At 37.7% G+C, this 15,946-nt stretch overlaps 1 protein-coding gene across 1 annotated transcript; it reads right to left on the reverse strand.

Moving 5' to 3' along the window:
- Positions 1 to 2,292: 2,292 nt before the first annotated feature.
- Positions 2,293 to 9,703, reverse strand: LOC139744221 (patched domain-containing protein 3-like). Its single transcript, XM_071654663.1, has 3 exons — positions 8,701 to 9,703; positions 3,817 to 5,454; positions 2,293 to 2,610 (listed from the first exon to the last, which is right to left on the reverse strand). Exons 1-3 carry the CDS (start codon positions 9,701 to 9,703, stop codon positions 2,537 to 2,539), a joined length of 2,715 nt encoding a protein of 904 aa, XP_071510764.1. The 3' UTR covers positions 2,293 to 2,536.
- Positions 9,704 to 15,946: the final 6,243 nt, after the last annotated feature.

The following is a 15,946-nucleotide window of genomic DNA, read 5'->3' on the forward strand; positions in this document are numbered from 1 at the left end:
CGTTCAATGCCACAAAAATCGACATTCACAAAAGCAAAACAGAACATTTTACACAGACAAAATGCATTTATGATATACACAAACATTGTACAGAAATATATCAATCTTACATTATGACTCATTTGACCAACAACTAAATCCGGTTTTTTCTTCTTTCTTTTTAAAGCACACATCCACAGACACCAGGCTCCATTAATATAAGTACAGACACGTTATTAAGACATACATGTACATGTAATTCCGGGGTCATCCCACTAGATCGACACCCACGAGTCATACAGCCCACGAGTTCGACATTGGAAACAGGTCCATGAGTCACGGGTCATACAGCTCATAAGTTCGACACTAGGCAAATAAAGCCCATGAGTTCGACACTATAGGTATAAACAGCCCACGAATTCGACAGATACAGCACGGGGCTTAATGTGTCGGTCTCGTGGGCCTCGCTAGCTTAGTGTCGAACTAATGGGCTGTATGACTCGTGAGCTGTATAGCTCATGGGCTGTATGACTTGTGAGCTGTATGACTCTTGGGCTGTATGACTCGTGGGTCTCGGTCTCGTGACGTGCACCCGTAATTTCCTCACTCGAAACAATCTGAAATACTATTTGTCACACGCAAATCACAAGCATGCTCACATATGCAGTCAAAGCGCCCCCTCATTTGCCTCAAACACTCCCAGTGATATCAAGTAACGATTAAACAAAAAAGTACTGAAAACAAGGCACTTTGATGACATATTCCTGATATCTAATACATTGTAACAAAAAAAACAATCATCTTTTCTTCGAATGCCTGATTTTAAGAGCATAATGGTTAACGGGTTTTCAGAAGAGGATAAAAGTGCATTATTATTATTATTATTATTATTATTATTATCATCGTCATTAGTAGTATTAGTATTAGTATCATCATTATTATCATCATCATTATTATTATCATTTTAAATGTAACATGTACTGGAGAGTTGTTTAAGCTGCATGTGAGTACATGGGAGCATTGGATTACCGATACAAGTTGAAGTCAGGTAAAGCAAACGCGCTTATTTTACCCTTAGAATAAGCATTAATTATGCTTATAGGCCTATACACGTCAGCTTGTCACAAACACTTCTGAAAGACAAAGCAAACGATCAGATACAACCAGAACGGCTAATTTGCCCGTTCACTATACTACGTTCATTACAACTGAGGGGTTAAAACACTGTGCACAGAAAGACAGTTGCCACCGAAAAGGGCTACACGTTTTGTTCACATGATCAGGGATCTGAATTACTTACAATACACAGAAAACTGCATGTGTACATTAATCACCAGCAGCTTGAGAGCAAGGCTCGTCGTCTCAGTCTTCAAGCCAAATCAATTCGCAAGATCAACGGAGGCCCATATTGTTTTGAATCCCGTTGCTACAAAGTACACCTGTATACTTAATTTGCGCTTGTGATATCCATAATGCCTTAAACAAGAAGTATAGATTTATACGTCGTGCTTAGGCCCTATCAATACTGAACGAAATGTTACAGTTGATTAGAGATATTTTAGATTAAAGCTGTTACAAACAAAGAAAACAATCAAAATATATGATTTTGCAATATTTTCAAAACTATTTCTTGTTATGTTAAGAATGCGTTATCATGGGAATGTGTTATTCTTGTCTATTATGGTAATGACCTTACTTAAGAAATCAAAATGGCGTTCGCCTGTTTCGCATTCAAACTCTTTAGATGACGTAAGTAGTTAGTAGATGACTAAGTAGATGACGTAAGTAGTTAGATGACGTAAAGTCATTTTCTTATTAATACATGTCAAATGTCAAAGATGTCTGTATAGGAAATACAGCTTTAACGCTATTGTCCGTACTAACGTATTCTGCTTTGAAGTATTGTAATCACAATTTACTACCTTCGCAATATTCTCATGAGTAGTCACGCTATAAGCTGACATCAATTTCACTATGTATGAGGATGACTCATGTCTTTACGTTTGTCAGTAACTTTGATGTCCACAATCAACATCTAACATTCTCCTCGAATCACTCAAGGGTATTCTTCCAATGAAGGACTGGTCTTCTTGAGAGAGGGCGCTTCAGACAACATAAGAGTGTTTTGTGAAATACGGTTCATGGATTACAACCACTCATTTTAGCTGAGCTCAAACTCATTTCTAACATAACTTTGCACAGGCCAGACACATATAAATAGCGTAGAGCTGATTATATTCATGCATTCATGTGAAAACTCTGGTGAGGGAAGATAACCAGGTAAGAGGCTCTCGGTCCAATTGCGCCCCGATTCGTCTTCGCTCACAAGAATTTTCGCCTTCGGGACAGTGAGAGGCTACAGCTTGGTTGTCGGATCAACAATGTACCGTAATATAACGGAGTCTGGATGGCACAGACTGATCAAGACCAGTGCCGTATAAAAGCACCAACGACGCAGCATAATCATCTAGAGTGAAGAATTTTCATCAGGAGCACACTCCATAAAACATGTCTGTCATGGCTATGTCTCTCGCTCCGATCTGGATGGTCGGGTGTTCTATAGAGGCGTGCCATTCGATGTGCTTTCCTTGTCATCTGTTTGCTGGATGTCACGAGGCCCTCCCAGCATCACTGTGAGAGAAAATAACACAAGCTAAATAAGTATCAACCCGTTTATTCACCCTCCATCTATAAGTAATTAAGTCAATGGCTACAGACACGGCAAAATTGTTCCGCAGTTTTAATTGGATAAAAAACCCAAATCATTTACAGAGAACAACGATGAAAACAATCAAATCGGAGAAGAAATAAGGACGTTATGAAATTTTAAAGATTAGCTGGTTTTGGCACAAAAAAAGAAGAAGAAAGAAGTTCTCAAACAATTCGTGATTTGAATTGATATTGGAGTGAACTGATGATGTCACCACATCCCAATTGTCCATTGAGTTTTAAAAAAAAACCTTTCGACTATTAAGATGTAAAACAACGTATTTTTCATTGCTCAATAGGTTGCACGTATTCGATGGTCAGTTATAAGTAGGAACTGAAACTGGGGGAGAATTAGATTTTTAAAAAAAGAGAGAAATGGACATTTCAAGATTTTGGACAAAATATACGGCGAGTTGTGAGACGATGGCATCATAAACTTAGGTCTACTCACCTGCATAATATCTCATTTCTACAATTCAAGAACTATTCGTGAAAAGTCGCGAAATGTCAAAACTGTAGAATTTCTCTCATTTTTATTTGACTTGACTGCTCAAATTGCATCGGTCTTACATTCGATATGTTCGAGATTTGGCATGCTTGGTAGACAGTTCATTGCACTCTACATGGAAAAAAAATCTATTCAAATTCGTCTCAGAATAGCTCTTATTTGTCTAGCCTCTGTTGAGGTCTCTTCTGTGCCTCTCTACTCCTACCAACTCCGTTTCCATAAGTCTACATACTCAAAACAGCAATTGATAATTGATTGTTGACTTATCGTTGTAATCTCTAATTTTTTAAAATTCGGTTTAAAACAAAGATAATTCCATCGTAAATTAAGCAAATCAAGTCCTAAGATTTGATGGTCAGGACGTCAAGCTTACTGTGAAATTTAGGATGCTTTGGGTTGCCTTCGAGAAAACACTCACAATGAGAAGTAGCTATCGAATTAGCGATATCAATTTGGCACCGTCTGCTGATGTGAACAAAGCTGTCAGTTATTTTACCGTTAACACAATCTCCGCGCCTTATCATTGGTTCAAAGGATCCCATCCATCATCTTTACAAAATAGTGAGTGTACACATTTCATATTTGACGAGGTGACATAATTACTATGCTATATTCATTACCTTCCCCGGGGCCATTGTTTAGGGTGGCAGACTCTGAGGTTGAGAGTGGTACCTTGATGCATCCCCCCAGGCAAGACAGAAGTGTAGGCAAGAACACAAGACTGTGAAGCATTCCGAAGAGCATTACCATAAACATGATTTTAAAGAATGTCCGAAAGATGTAACTAGGCGACCAGACGAGGACAAGCATTGCGACAATGGTAGAGACTGCTCCCTGAAGGATCGGCATCCCTAAGGAGTAGAGCGCCATCACAGCTCTTTGTTCGGGAAAGGAAAGTCTTCCTCTGTACCTGCCATTGTACGTCTCCGTGCCAGTAAGAAATGAATATGTGATGTGGGCGGAGAAGTCTACACTGAATCCGATGCAGAGGATAATGTTTATCATAGAAATGCCATCGAGACGCACATCCCAAAGTGACATATATCCGATAATTCCAGCCTGGATTGAAATGATGCAGACTGTTACCATGACAGCACAAAACGGGTGCGGGATGAGAATGAGAGCCACGAGAAACATGCAGGCAACAGCAATGGACAAGTTCTGGATAGTGAGGGGTCGCACACTCGCGTACTGTTCATAGATAATAAACAATTGTGTAAATGCTGACAAATTATACTTTGCATTGTCAGCCTTCTCGCGAACATCAGCCATCATTTTCATTTGTTCAGTGGTGGTCACCAAGCTATCGCCCAAAATGATAAAGCGAGAGGCTTCAATCGTAATTTCACTTGTGTTCTTGAATTTTATGTCTTGGTTATATTTTAAGAATGCGGGGTGTTTTAAGAACTGGTCTACAAGAATGGAATGAAACTGTTCTTGCACTACATGGCTTGGTAGGTTCAGGGTTTTAAGATATCTTACGTAGTCTCTTAGCCAGAACTCTGTAAAATTTGATGAATGCACGTAGTGGCTATCTTCAAATGTTTTAACTATATTGTCTAAATCTCTCTGTACATTCGCGTCACTGTAATCCAAAGAATCATGAATCGCGACTGAAACAGATGGACCGTATTCTGAGAAAAAATTGCTCTGCTCTTCAAAAAACCGATAGGCGGAGGAGCCATCACTGGCCAGCAATTTCAGTTCCAGTCCCTCAGTAATATTAAAACACCCGTAAATAGCTCCTCCCAGATACAGACCAAACGCCAAAATTGTTGCCACTTTAACAAAAGGATTTATCATTGCTGGACCGTAGCTGTCTCTGAAAAATGCCATGATTGCAGTTTCGCAGGACTGCTTAACATTCCTAACTCGTTCATCTTGAGTGAGTCCACCAGCACAAAATATTTTATACATCATTGATTTTGCTTCTTTCCGGGGAATCACCCTAGTTAGAGTTAAACAGTGGCGATTCGCCGCCTCCCTGCGACCGCTGTACACCATGCAGGCCCCAAAGAAAGTGATCTGGAAAATGTAGTCGAAGATAACAGCAACGCCGGTGTAGAGACAGAAGATGCGGATTGCTGGTAGAGGGGTGATCGACCCTATACCAAACGCTAGAGCATCGGTGATGCTGGTGATGGTGATGGAGACTGCTGCTTCCGAGTACGTCTTTCCCATCCTTTCTTCTACCGATTCTCCTGGACTAGTCTTCCTCCAAGCAGATAGCATGATAAACATATCATCCAAACCGAGACCTTCAGAATAATAGGAATCACAAAAAACCCAAACATATTATGATATGATAAAAGCTGCCAAAACATCGTTGAATTATGATGTTACGCAGTTGAATGTTTGATTTTGCATGATATTATGAAGGGAAAAATTACATATTGTGAACGTACAGTACGTGTATATACGGGTGCACGTCACGAGACCGACACCCACGAGTCATACAGCCCACAAGTCATACAGCTCACAAGTCATACAGCCCATGAAATCGACACTAAGCCAACAAGGCCCACGAGACCGATACATTACGCGCCGTGTTGTATCTGTCGAACTCGTGGGCTGTTTTTACCTGGTGTCGAACTCATGGGCTTTATTTGCCTAGTGTCGAACTCATGAGCTGTATGACTCGTGAGCTGTATGACTCATGGACCTGTTTTCAATGTCGAACTCGTGGGCGGTATGACTCGTGGGAGTCTGTCTAGTGGGATGACCCCGTCTATACAAGAGCGACTTCACGAGACCGACACCCACGAGTCATACAGCCCAAGAGTCACACAGCTCATAAGTCATACAGCCCATGAGTTATACAGCTCACAAGTCATACAGCCCATGAGTTCGACACTAAGCCAATAAGGCCCACGAGACTGACACATTACGCGCCGTGTTGTATCTGTCGAACTCGTGGGCTGTTTTCACTTTAATAGTGACGGTCTCATGGGCTTTATTTGCCTAGTGTCGAACTTATGAGCTGTATAACCCGTGAGCTGTATGACTCATGGACATGTTTTCAATGTCGAACTCGTGGGCTGTATGACTCGTGGGTGTCGGTCTACTGGGATGACCCCACAAATTAGGCCTACTTGGGCTTTGTTCAAAATAATGAATTGATCTAATGCCTCCTAGCGGAGGCTCCTACAGTATAAAGCAAAGGTGGAAAGGAAATGTGTTTCCTTGCATAAACATAAAATCTAAGTTCTTATAGATGGAAATTATGTATAATGTTCATACTGTCAAGGATCATACGTTGTAGCAAACTATAAGGGAGGGGATATATTGGCGAGTAAGAGTTTGATTGCAATATGTTTCAACTTGAGCATTATATCTGATTTGGAGAAAACCATTAATTGGTTTTAATAATTAAGTCAACGCCTTATACACTCTGTAAGTACAATAGTTTGACGCTTACACAGTTCTGTCTGACTATACTGCCTTACTTTGTAAGTTCACAAGAATCACAAGAGGTATGACTTATACCTTCTGTACAGTTTTTGTGCCAGGTTAGCTGTTGACAAGAAACCAACAAAACAAGCCATCAACAAGCAATGGATCCATAACCTACTCGTTAGATTCACTTTTATCATTCAATTCCTTGTAGTATCAGTGTATTATCATTTTCCCTTCTTCGGACTCCCATATGTATCCAAACCAACAATCTACGTATGAACCCATACATTGCGTTATTGCAGATGCAGTGCGGAGCGGAACATGATAATGACCGTACGAAGGATCCCTCCCCCGACACACCCTGCTACGTTGACAGGAGGAAGCTTTGTGTTTTTAGAATTAAAATTTAGTGATCTATGCCCTATTTCATATAAACAAGTTGCTATAAAATAAAATCTTGCCGGAATAGCATTTTTTTTGGGGTCATTGTAATGGCAAGAATTCAGATTATCTGTTGCTACGTGAAGTTCTATTCTATCAAAAGTTGCTATCCTAACATCTTTTATGAATTATAGTTATGAATCTAGGTGCGGGTGTACACTGTTGATGGAATATTCGGAAAATTTAAAAAGTAAGGCGACACGTTCGTATATTTGCAAAAAAAAAAACAATAACTAAATTTTGTCATTTTTTGCGTAATTTTCTCATTTACTGGTCAAATTATGTGAAATATTTAATATCTATAAGAGCAGCGACTAAGCAGGTGAAGGGTATGGGGGAGCTAAATTGGACAATAAAGAGGATAATTTTGGTTGAAGGTTTGGAAAATTTTTAGCAAAAAAAGCAAGATGAAAAATTAATTACTATCCGTCTTATTATCTTACTATCAATCTTTCAATACAATTCTAAAGTCTGTGTATTGTGCAACGCAGGAACATATATACTTTAATTGTTGCATTTTCTTGGTCATGTTTGAAAATGTAATAATATCTGAGTCGGAAGAAGGAGAGGACAGACATTTTTTTTTTATTTATTTATTTATTCTTTTTTTTGGGGGGGGGGGGGCAAACGCCCTGCTGCATACAATACGGCTAAGAGTATATTGTACTAAGCAATCTGGTTATTTGATATTGTAAGTTTATCATGATTATGAATAATTACTACACAGTATGATTATTTGAAGAAGGCGGCAGTCATACTTCTCTTTGTACAACCCGACTTCGATTTCGACCAGTTATCATTGTGTATTACGTATGTATTTTGTTGTTGTTTGTATATTATTGACAAAGTGCAAGAACTTGTATGTGTTATTACTTTTAATGTAATATTGGTATATGAGAAGTATGAAACAAATTGAACTTGAACTTGAACTATAAACTGTTACACAATTGGAAAGATAACTCGTATAGTGGCGTAAACAATCACTCCTAAGAAATGCATTTTATTGGATGGTGATGAATGATATGGAACACCATTCGGTTTCTTTTGTCTGACAGATCAAAAGTCTTATCTCAAACTGAAGAAAAAGTTTTTATTTGTATTGACAAAGTCTTTTAACATCTAATTTCATTGAAAGGACTATCAAGGGAAGATGACTAAACCGCATTAATTGACTCGACAGTGAGTAATCTACCCCGTTGTTACATTTCACCAAATCTGTTAATGAATCATGCACGCTTAATTTAAAAATATGTGTTTCCTCATCAACTGGTTACCATATATAATGCATGGTTACATGCTGATTTGTATTTAGTTGTCAATTGACTTATCATACAAGCTGTCATATAAATCTATTCATAATTAGGACTACAAGATAGAGCCTTCATCACTGCAAAAGCTTACCAAAATCTTCTGCTGTATACTCGCAAATCATTCCTCAAAGCTTGCACAGCAGCATGTAAAAGGAGTAAAACACACACACACAAATATGCACGCACACACACACGCACAACGAAATTAAAGAGGATGATTAATATTATTGCAAGATGTGACAATTTAGAGGTTTTCAGTTGAGAAGAGTAAATTGTCGTTTAGTGCGAAATAGTTGACTTTACAGTAAGCTATCTATTAGTATAATAAGAAACCAAAGATGACTGTCAAAGCCTCACCTATAATGAGAAAGGGCATTGATGCCACAACGAGATTGAAGCTGGCTCCCACGTAACCAAGGAGACCCACAGAAGAGGCGATGGCTAGCGACGCCGACAAAATGCCAAGAGAGCCCAACTCGGCCTTGCTGAAGACCCAGTCCGCCATGGCACAAGATGTGATGGCAAAGGTGAAGAGAATGGTGTATGCGATTGTGAAGTATGGAAAAACTGCCAAGGTCAGTGATTTCATTTCGTTATCCAACGACTGTGATACTATGTATGATACCATGGTGATATTGGAATCAAAGTCTTTGATGTAGTCGATGAATGTGTTTTCCCAAGTTCTGCACGAAGTCTCAAGCTCTGGAGTCGTCTGTAAGTAGTAGTTCAAGGCGAAATATCCTGCCCTCGTAATCTTCGAATCATGTTCATCTGTTAGGGAAACATCACCGATGGAAGCTCCTATAAAAAGTTCGGTGCTAGTGTTAGGCAAACGAAATACTGGATGTGTCAGTGCAATGTCATTTATGCGACTTGCATTGTACCGCAAAACCTGCAATACAGGATTTTCCTGGCAAGACCCCTGCCATTTTGAGCACAGATTGCTATACCTGAGTGCAGTGCCGTTTGGAGTTTTAATCGTAATGTTTCGTACAGCTTTATCGAGCCTAAGTATTTCAGCCATGATATCCTCAACGAGAACGTTATTATTGACTCTCGATCTGACGATAACGTTCGCACCGAAATCAGCAGTTCCCTTCCCGCGACTTGGGAGATACTCGTCATAGCGAACGGGAAAGACATCGTCCATCAGATCTGCATCATCTCTAGCCTGGCTCTCATCCGGTGCAAAGAGGAAAACTGAGTCTGTCTCAAGTCGTATAAACACAATGCCAGCGCCTAGAACTGCTGCCATCATTAAAGAAATGATGAGTACTGTAAATGGCCACCTGGCGATGAATTTTCCATAACTTGTGAAGGACTTGGAAAGTCCTCGTTCAATGCAGTCAAAAGCAGCCATTGCGCCTTCTTTCAACCAGTTACGAGGGACACCTGATGGAAAAAATGGAGAGGGAGAGTGAGAGTGAGAGAGAGAGAGAGAGAGAGAGAGAGAGAGAGAAACCAGTTCATCACAGTTCCTTCTAATGCTCCTGGTTTAGACCAACAGGTGCTTTATGTAGTTCTAGATTCCTGACGGTAAGACTGTTATATGCACTATGAGTGAATAGATGGATATATCAATATAATAATGTGTACACAACGATGCATACATGCATACATACGTAAATTATGTATGTATGCTCGTGATATTAAAATTAAAATAATATCACAATTAAAATTAAATCAAATTAAATTGATATCAAAACTATTTATGGAAATTAACATTGCTTTCTAATACTTTTTTATTACTATTACACTCTTGTGACTTGTCTTAGGTTTAAAAACGCAGAATGCCTGTCAACCTATCTGTACATGTATAAAGTGTATGAGTGTGTGTGTGTGTGTGTGTGTGTGTGTGTAGTGTGTGTGTCTGTGTGTGCCTGCGTGTGTATACCTAATACAATTGTGAATGTAGGTTGTGTGCATATGCCATACATATTACACATTCATGATCACTCTGCGCATATGAATTTCTTTGGAAAGGTTATGCTGGTCTAAAAGCCAGAAAATGGGAGATCCAAGAAAGCTTTAACGTCCTGCGGTGTCATCTACGTCTACCTCCTATTCCACTGGTGTATGTATGTATATAGGGTGGCTGCCATTTCAGATATGCAAAAAAAAAAGCTGGTCCTTTTTTTTCACGTCTGTGTAATTGCATTTCAATGGCAGATATAACACTATAGTCACTCATTACATTAAAAAAACAACACTAAACTGATACAGCGATCTCATTTTTTTAGTTCCTGTTTAAACACTAGTATGTAAGGCATAACCAAATATATAATAATAATAATAATAATAATAATAATATATATATATATATATATATATATATATATATAACACAAAACTCAAAATTCAACAGCACATAATTATGTTTCTATATAGTTCGTGGCAAAACATGTCACCTGTTCACATGCATGAATAGCTGAAACTGATCCGTTTTTGTGTTAAAATCATCTCTTGATGGTAAATCAGTCGTCATTGCAAGCAGTTTGACATTCAAGTCATACGGCAACCGTAAAGGGTATTCAAAAGAAATAACATAATTATGTGCACTGATATGACATGGTAATACGTTGCACCACATGATACACCAAATCAGAGGATACACACACAGTAAAATGCCTGTTCAAATACTGTACACGATTATACGTGCTTTGGAAAGCCGTGGCATGTAGCCTCTTACGACTGCCAAGTGCTCATTTCATCACTGGATGATACCCTATCTTTGAACGATGTTTACAAAAACTATAGCAGAGGCTGTGATGTAGCAGCATGTCACCTTCCTTATGTGACATCAAATGGTCTACATGCATTCTTTTATCTATGATGAACTACAATATGAAAAAAATATTAAATATATTCATATCACGCTTTCTCTTTAAGAAGGTGAAATAATAATAAAATAAGACTAACAGCAGTGAGCAAGGAGCCAGTCTCAACCCAATAATGATTTCTTACCAACCTTTCTCAATCGAAACGTGACCAGCATGCAGATATTAACGAAGATGAATTCCAGTCCTGTATATTTCTTCCCACAGGACATGGCTCGATGGCCGGCCATGTAACGTCCACGCCGCACAAACGCCTTCGCAGTTTATTCATACCGTGGATCCCATACGTAGGGTCCATGTTCATGCATACTAGTACACTACGGTAATTAGATGCAACCCGAGAAACATTATGCAATGCCGTACGGTGTGTCGTGTGTTATTATTATTATAATGATATGCAGACTTTCGCTAGTCCGCCGCGTGGCGCACTGCACTGAAGAAGACGCTGATATAATATGATGGGTTTTAGTTTCGATCAGTATAAAATCTGTGGCTATACAGACATATACACTGTAGCATATATTCTATGTGACGGCGGCTTGGACGGGAACTAAGCTATCATTTCATGTTTAAGAATGGTATGATATTTGTAGTATTGATATGCACACAGCAGAAAAAAAAAAGTATTATAGCCTTTGGCAGGATGAATTCAGGTGAATTAATGGAGATTTAGAACGGGAAAGGTACCTATGCGAGCAGAGTAAAATTTACGTATTTACGTATTTCTCTTATTTGTAACTCAAGACCTTTAGCATTGGTATCAATACATGATCAATATCAAGTATCGGTTTCTTCTGCAAGCACCTTATGGGTTAAGACGACCGTAACTTTGGAGGCACGTCATTCTTAACCTAAAGGAATTTGGACATTTTTCTTTGGTGTATATTATGCGTGGCCGTATATTGCTACTCACCTATATGTTGATTCAATCAAACAAAATATCTAATCATCATAAGAGCAAAGTCAAACATTATTTTTTTTCATACCACTGGCAGTTTTACCCAATGCCTCGGGTATAAGACGGGCCAGTGGAAGTGACAAAACGGATCTCTAGGCCCGCCTTTTTGCTCCAGGCAGTTCAGAAAAAAAAAAGACATGGAAAACACGGTTTGAGCAGCCTCAGAACACACGCAACCAAACTCCATAAAAACATTTGCGCAGCATCCAATAACACTATTTACACACAGATTCAATGAATGAAACATATGTAAGTATATCTGCAAGTCAACATAGCCAATTCGTGATTATCTCTTTTATTTAAAAAAAAAGTCTTGTGTGGCAATACAACCATATACAGTAATAACAATATTTGAAACACAAAATGAACAAAAATAACCTAAACAAATCGACAGACAGGAATACTAACTCTTAACATATCTTTAACGATGATTAACTTATACAGATTATTCATATAAACATACGAATGGTAGTCTTACATATGAAACAACCAGAGCAAAACTAAACATTACGTTTATCTTGCTGTTCGGCGAAGTAAAAGATTAATCAATTATTCTTCTTTCATTATTGTTGTTATTGTGATGACAACCTAATCAACTGTTTATAAACAAAGCCGTGTAAGCCTGTTATGTGTTCAACCAAGGATCGTTGTTACTGCAAACTACACAACCAAATTTGATTTGATTTCAATGTCATTCGTGGTGTATTTTTTTTTTGTTCCATAAATCTCATCCTATTCGATCATTGTCTAATAAATAAATCATTATTAAACTGCATTTTGTGTGCTTCATAATTGGGCATATAAACTTGATTATCAATGTAGCCATGTATGCATGTATTGAAGAGTTTTATTGCAAAATGAGCTAAGCGCCATTTTAAAAGAAAGTCCATCATCAGACAGAGCAAAATCAAACCTTTCCAGTAATATCTCACTTGTGACATAACAAGGTATGCTAAAAGTTATGATTAAAAATATCCTGTATTTTCTTATCATTTTCCTTGTTTTTAGCAGCCTTAATCACAAATACATATGTATCTCAACTTAACAAGAATGGAGTTAGCTCGTTTGCGATAACAGTCTTCATTTGGTTGTTTGATTTAATTTTTTCAACATAATTTCATATCTATATAGAAATAAGATTTCTTTATAATGTAGCAAATACATCAACATAAAAAATACATGATTCGAAGAAAGCTAATAAATAAACAGTGAATTTCATTAACAAGATTTATTCTGTATTGACAAATTAGCAAATAGTCAACTAAAAATTTATACAAAAGATTAAGGACTGCCACTTAAAGGGATCATATAGTTTTGGTTGAGACCTAACTTCAGGTATCTAGCATTTTTTTTTTTTTTAGATAATGAGAAACATCTATATAAAATATGAAATAGCATGTAATTCCAAATGGGATTCAACGCTTATTTGATAAATTGGTTTTGAAATGGCCGAAATATCCAAAACAGAACAACCCTAATAAAAGGTGGGATCCACCTTTTCTTCGGATCGCTTTGTTTTACTTTGTTTTCGATGTCACAGCTATTCCAAAACTGATTTCCATCTCATAAACTTTGAATTCCTAGAGAATGGTGTGCTCTGTATTTTTTCAAAGTTTTTTTTTTGTATCTCGAAAAAAAGTGAAAAGCCCAATCCTCATCTCCACCAATACTATACCACCCCTTTAAGCGGTTGCCTATTGCACGTGGGAGTCCAGAAAACCTATGGGGGGGGGGGGAGTGGTGACACGGGAGTATAGGAGAATTATACGACGTTGTACTGTAATACATTTTGTTTAGCATGAATGGGGTGAGAGAATTGAAAGTGCGTAAAAGCTTTTGTATGTTTTATATTCACCACTAGAGCATAGATACTACACTGTGTGTTCATAATGAATTACATGTATATGCTCAAACAATGAGCATTGATGCAAATTACAGTCAAATATAATTTCAGAGGAATTTGTGGTGTACACTTTCATTTTGTCCCTAGCCAATAGTTTCAAGAATTCAGTAACTGCCTATCTAACTACGACTCAGCGTGTAAGGACGCAATGCATTTGATGTGCAAGTCTCCTTACTTTACAGTCTTGATATATGCATGGCCTGTAGCATAATGTTAAAGGCATAATTTACTATTTGCAGATGAAGCAAAAACTCAGCATTAGTGCTTCAAAATACATGTAGTTCTTAAATGTGAGTGAGGAAAAGAAACAACCAATGTGAAAATTTGAGTCAGTATAATCAATGTTAAATTTTGTTAATATACAAAATGTGAACAATAGTTATAATGAAAATGTTTCCAGACTAAATGGTTTAATGAGAAAAACAGTGACATGTCCACATGTCTTAAGCTTTATTGCGACATGTTTATATGTTTTGTGATACAACCGACCTACACATATGCATCAAATGTGATCTTCATGAATTTCTCAATTTTCTTTCTGGTTTTTTTTTAACCATACTTAGCCTAGAAGCATAATAAAAAAAAAAAAAATCATAACCTATTTGACGATCCAAATAATTGTAAACCAGATTAGAATACAATTGCTTTCGTGATATTTTTGTGCCTCCGCCACGAAGTGTCACCGGAGGCATTATGTGTTCGGGTTGGGTGTCCGTGCTTCAGTCCGTCAGTAGGATAGTGGACAGCGTAACTCAACCGTTTGAGTTATCCACTTCACAACTACGCCTTAGATCATTATACATACACTGTACCAAGTTTAAAATGAATTTATTCAATACAATTAGAGTGTATGTACTGTGTGAGTACATGTAGTTCGCTCCACAAGGTTTTGGGAAAAATGTGGTTACCATGGCAACGCTTTCTCCGACAAACACCAAAAAAAAAACATGTCTTGCACATCTACACCCCAATGTCATCATGTACCTAAGTTTTCATCTAAATTGCTTCAAAATTGTAGGAGTTCGCAACGTAAGATTTGCAACGAACCGCCCGACCAACCACACGCCGATTCCTATTCCCCCTTGTACACTTCGTGTATGCGGGAGGTATAATTCAATATGGCATACCAGTCGCCATAGCAACATTTCTAGTTCTAATGTCATTTGATGTCGCCTATATAGTTTATATTTCTCCAATGAAAATTGTAGATGGACAGGAGAGTTCTTTTCTTATGAAAAAGAAAACTTGTGTGTTGTTTGATAAGAAAACATATTCAATAATTACAGACCAATATCGTTATTAACTTCAATTTCTAAAATTTTGGAAAGAATAGTATATATCCGAACTGTAAAATGCTTTAATATGAGTAATATATTCACGAATTTTCAATTTGGATTCAGAGAAAGTCACAACACCACCCACGCTTTACTTACCTTTGTGGAAAAGATTACACATACACTTGATACATTTTCGCATACAATAGGCATCTTCCTGGACTTTACCAAGGATTTTGATACGATTAATCACGGTATACTTCTCTCTGAGTTATCCCATTATGGTATTCGCGGAAAAGCCTTGCAATGGTTTACGAGTTATTTATCTGACAGATTTCAATATGTACATGTAAACAGTTTTGATTGTTCTATGAAGAAAATAGAATGTGGTGTTCCGCAAGGAAATTTGTTAGGCCCACTGTTATTTATAGTGTACATTAATGATTTTTATAGATCTTCAGATAAACTCTATTTCATATTATTCGCCGATGATTCCAATCTTTTTTATTCCCACCCTGACCCTAATACTTAAGTACAGTGAATTATGAATTGAAGAATGTCTCACAATGGATATATGCAAATAAACTGTCACTGAATATTTAGAAGACAAAGTATATGTTTTTCAGTAATT

This window comes from Diadema antillarum, unplaced genomic scaffold (assembly GCF_040938485.1).
Source record: "Diadema antillarum isolate AM-2024a unplaced genomic scaffold, OU_Dant_1.0 seq00001147_RagTag, whole genome shotgun sequence".
NCBI lineage: Eukaryota > Metazoa > Echinodermata > Echinoidea > Diadematoida > Diadematidae > Diadema > Diadema antillarum.

What these genes read in the sequence shown, in the direction of transcription:
- LOC139744221 (XM_071654663.1), bottom strand. Translation starts at nt 9,703, where the DNA reads ATGGCTGCTTTTGACTGCATTGAACGAGGACTTTCCAAGTCCTTCACA. An exon ending in AATGCCCTTTCTCATTATAG is followed by an intron (nt 5,455 to 8,700) that starts GTGAGGCTTTGA and finishes ATTATTCTGAAG; the next exon opens with GTCTCGGTTTGGATGATATG. An exon ending in AAACAATGGCCCCGGGGAAG is followed by an intron (nt 2,611 to 3,816) that starts GTAATGAATATA and finishes TTTCTCTCACAG; the next exon opens with TGATGCTGGGAGGGCCTCGT.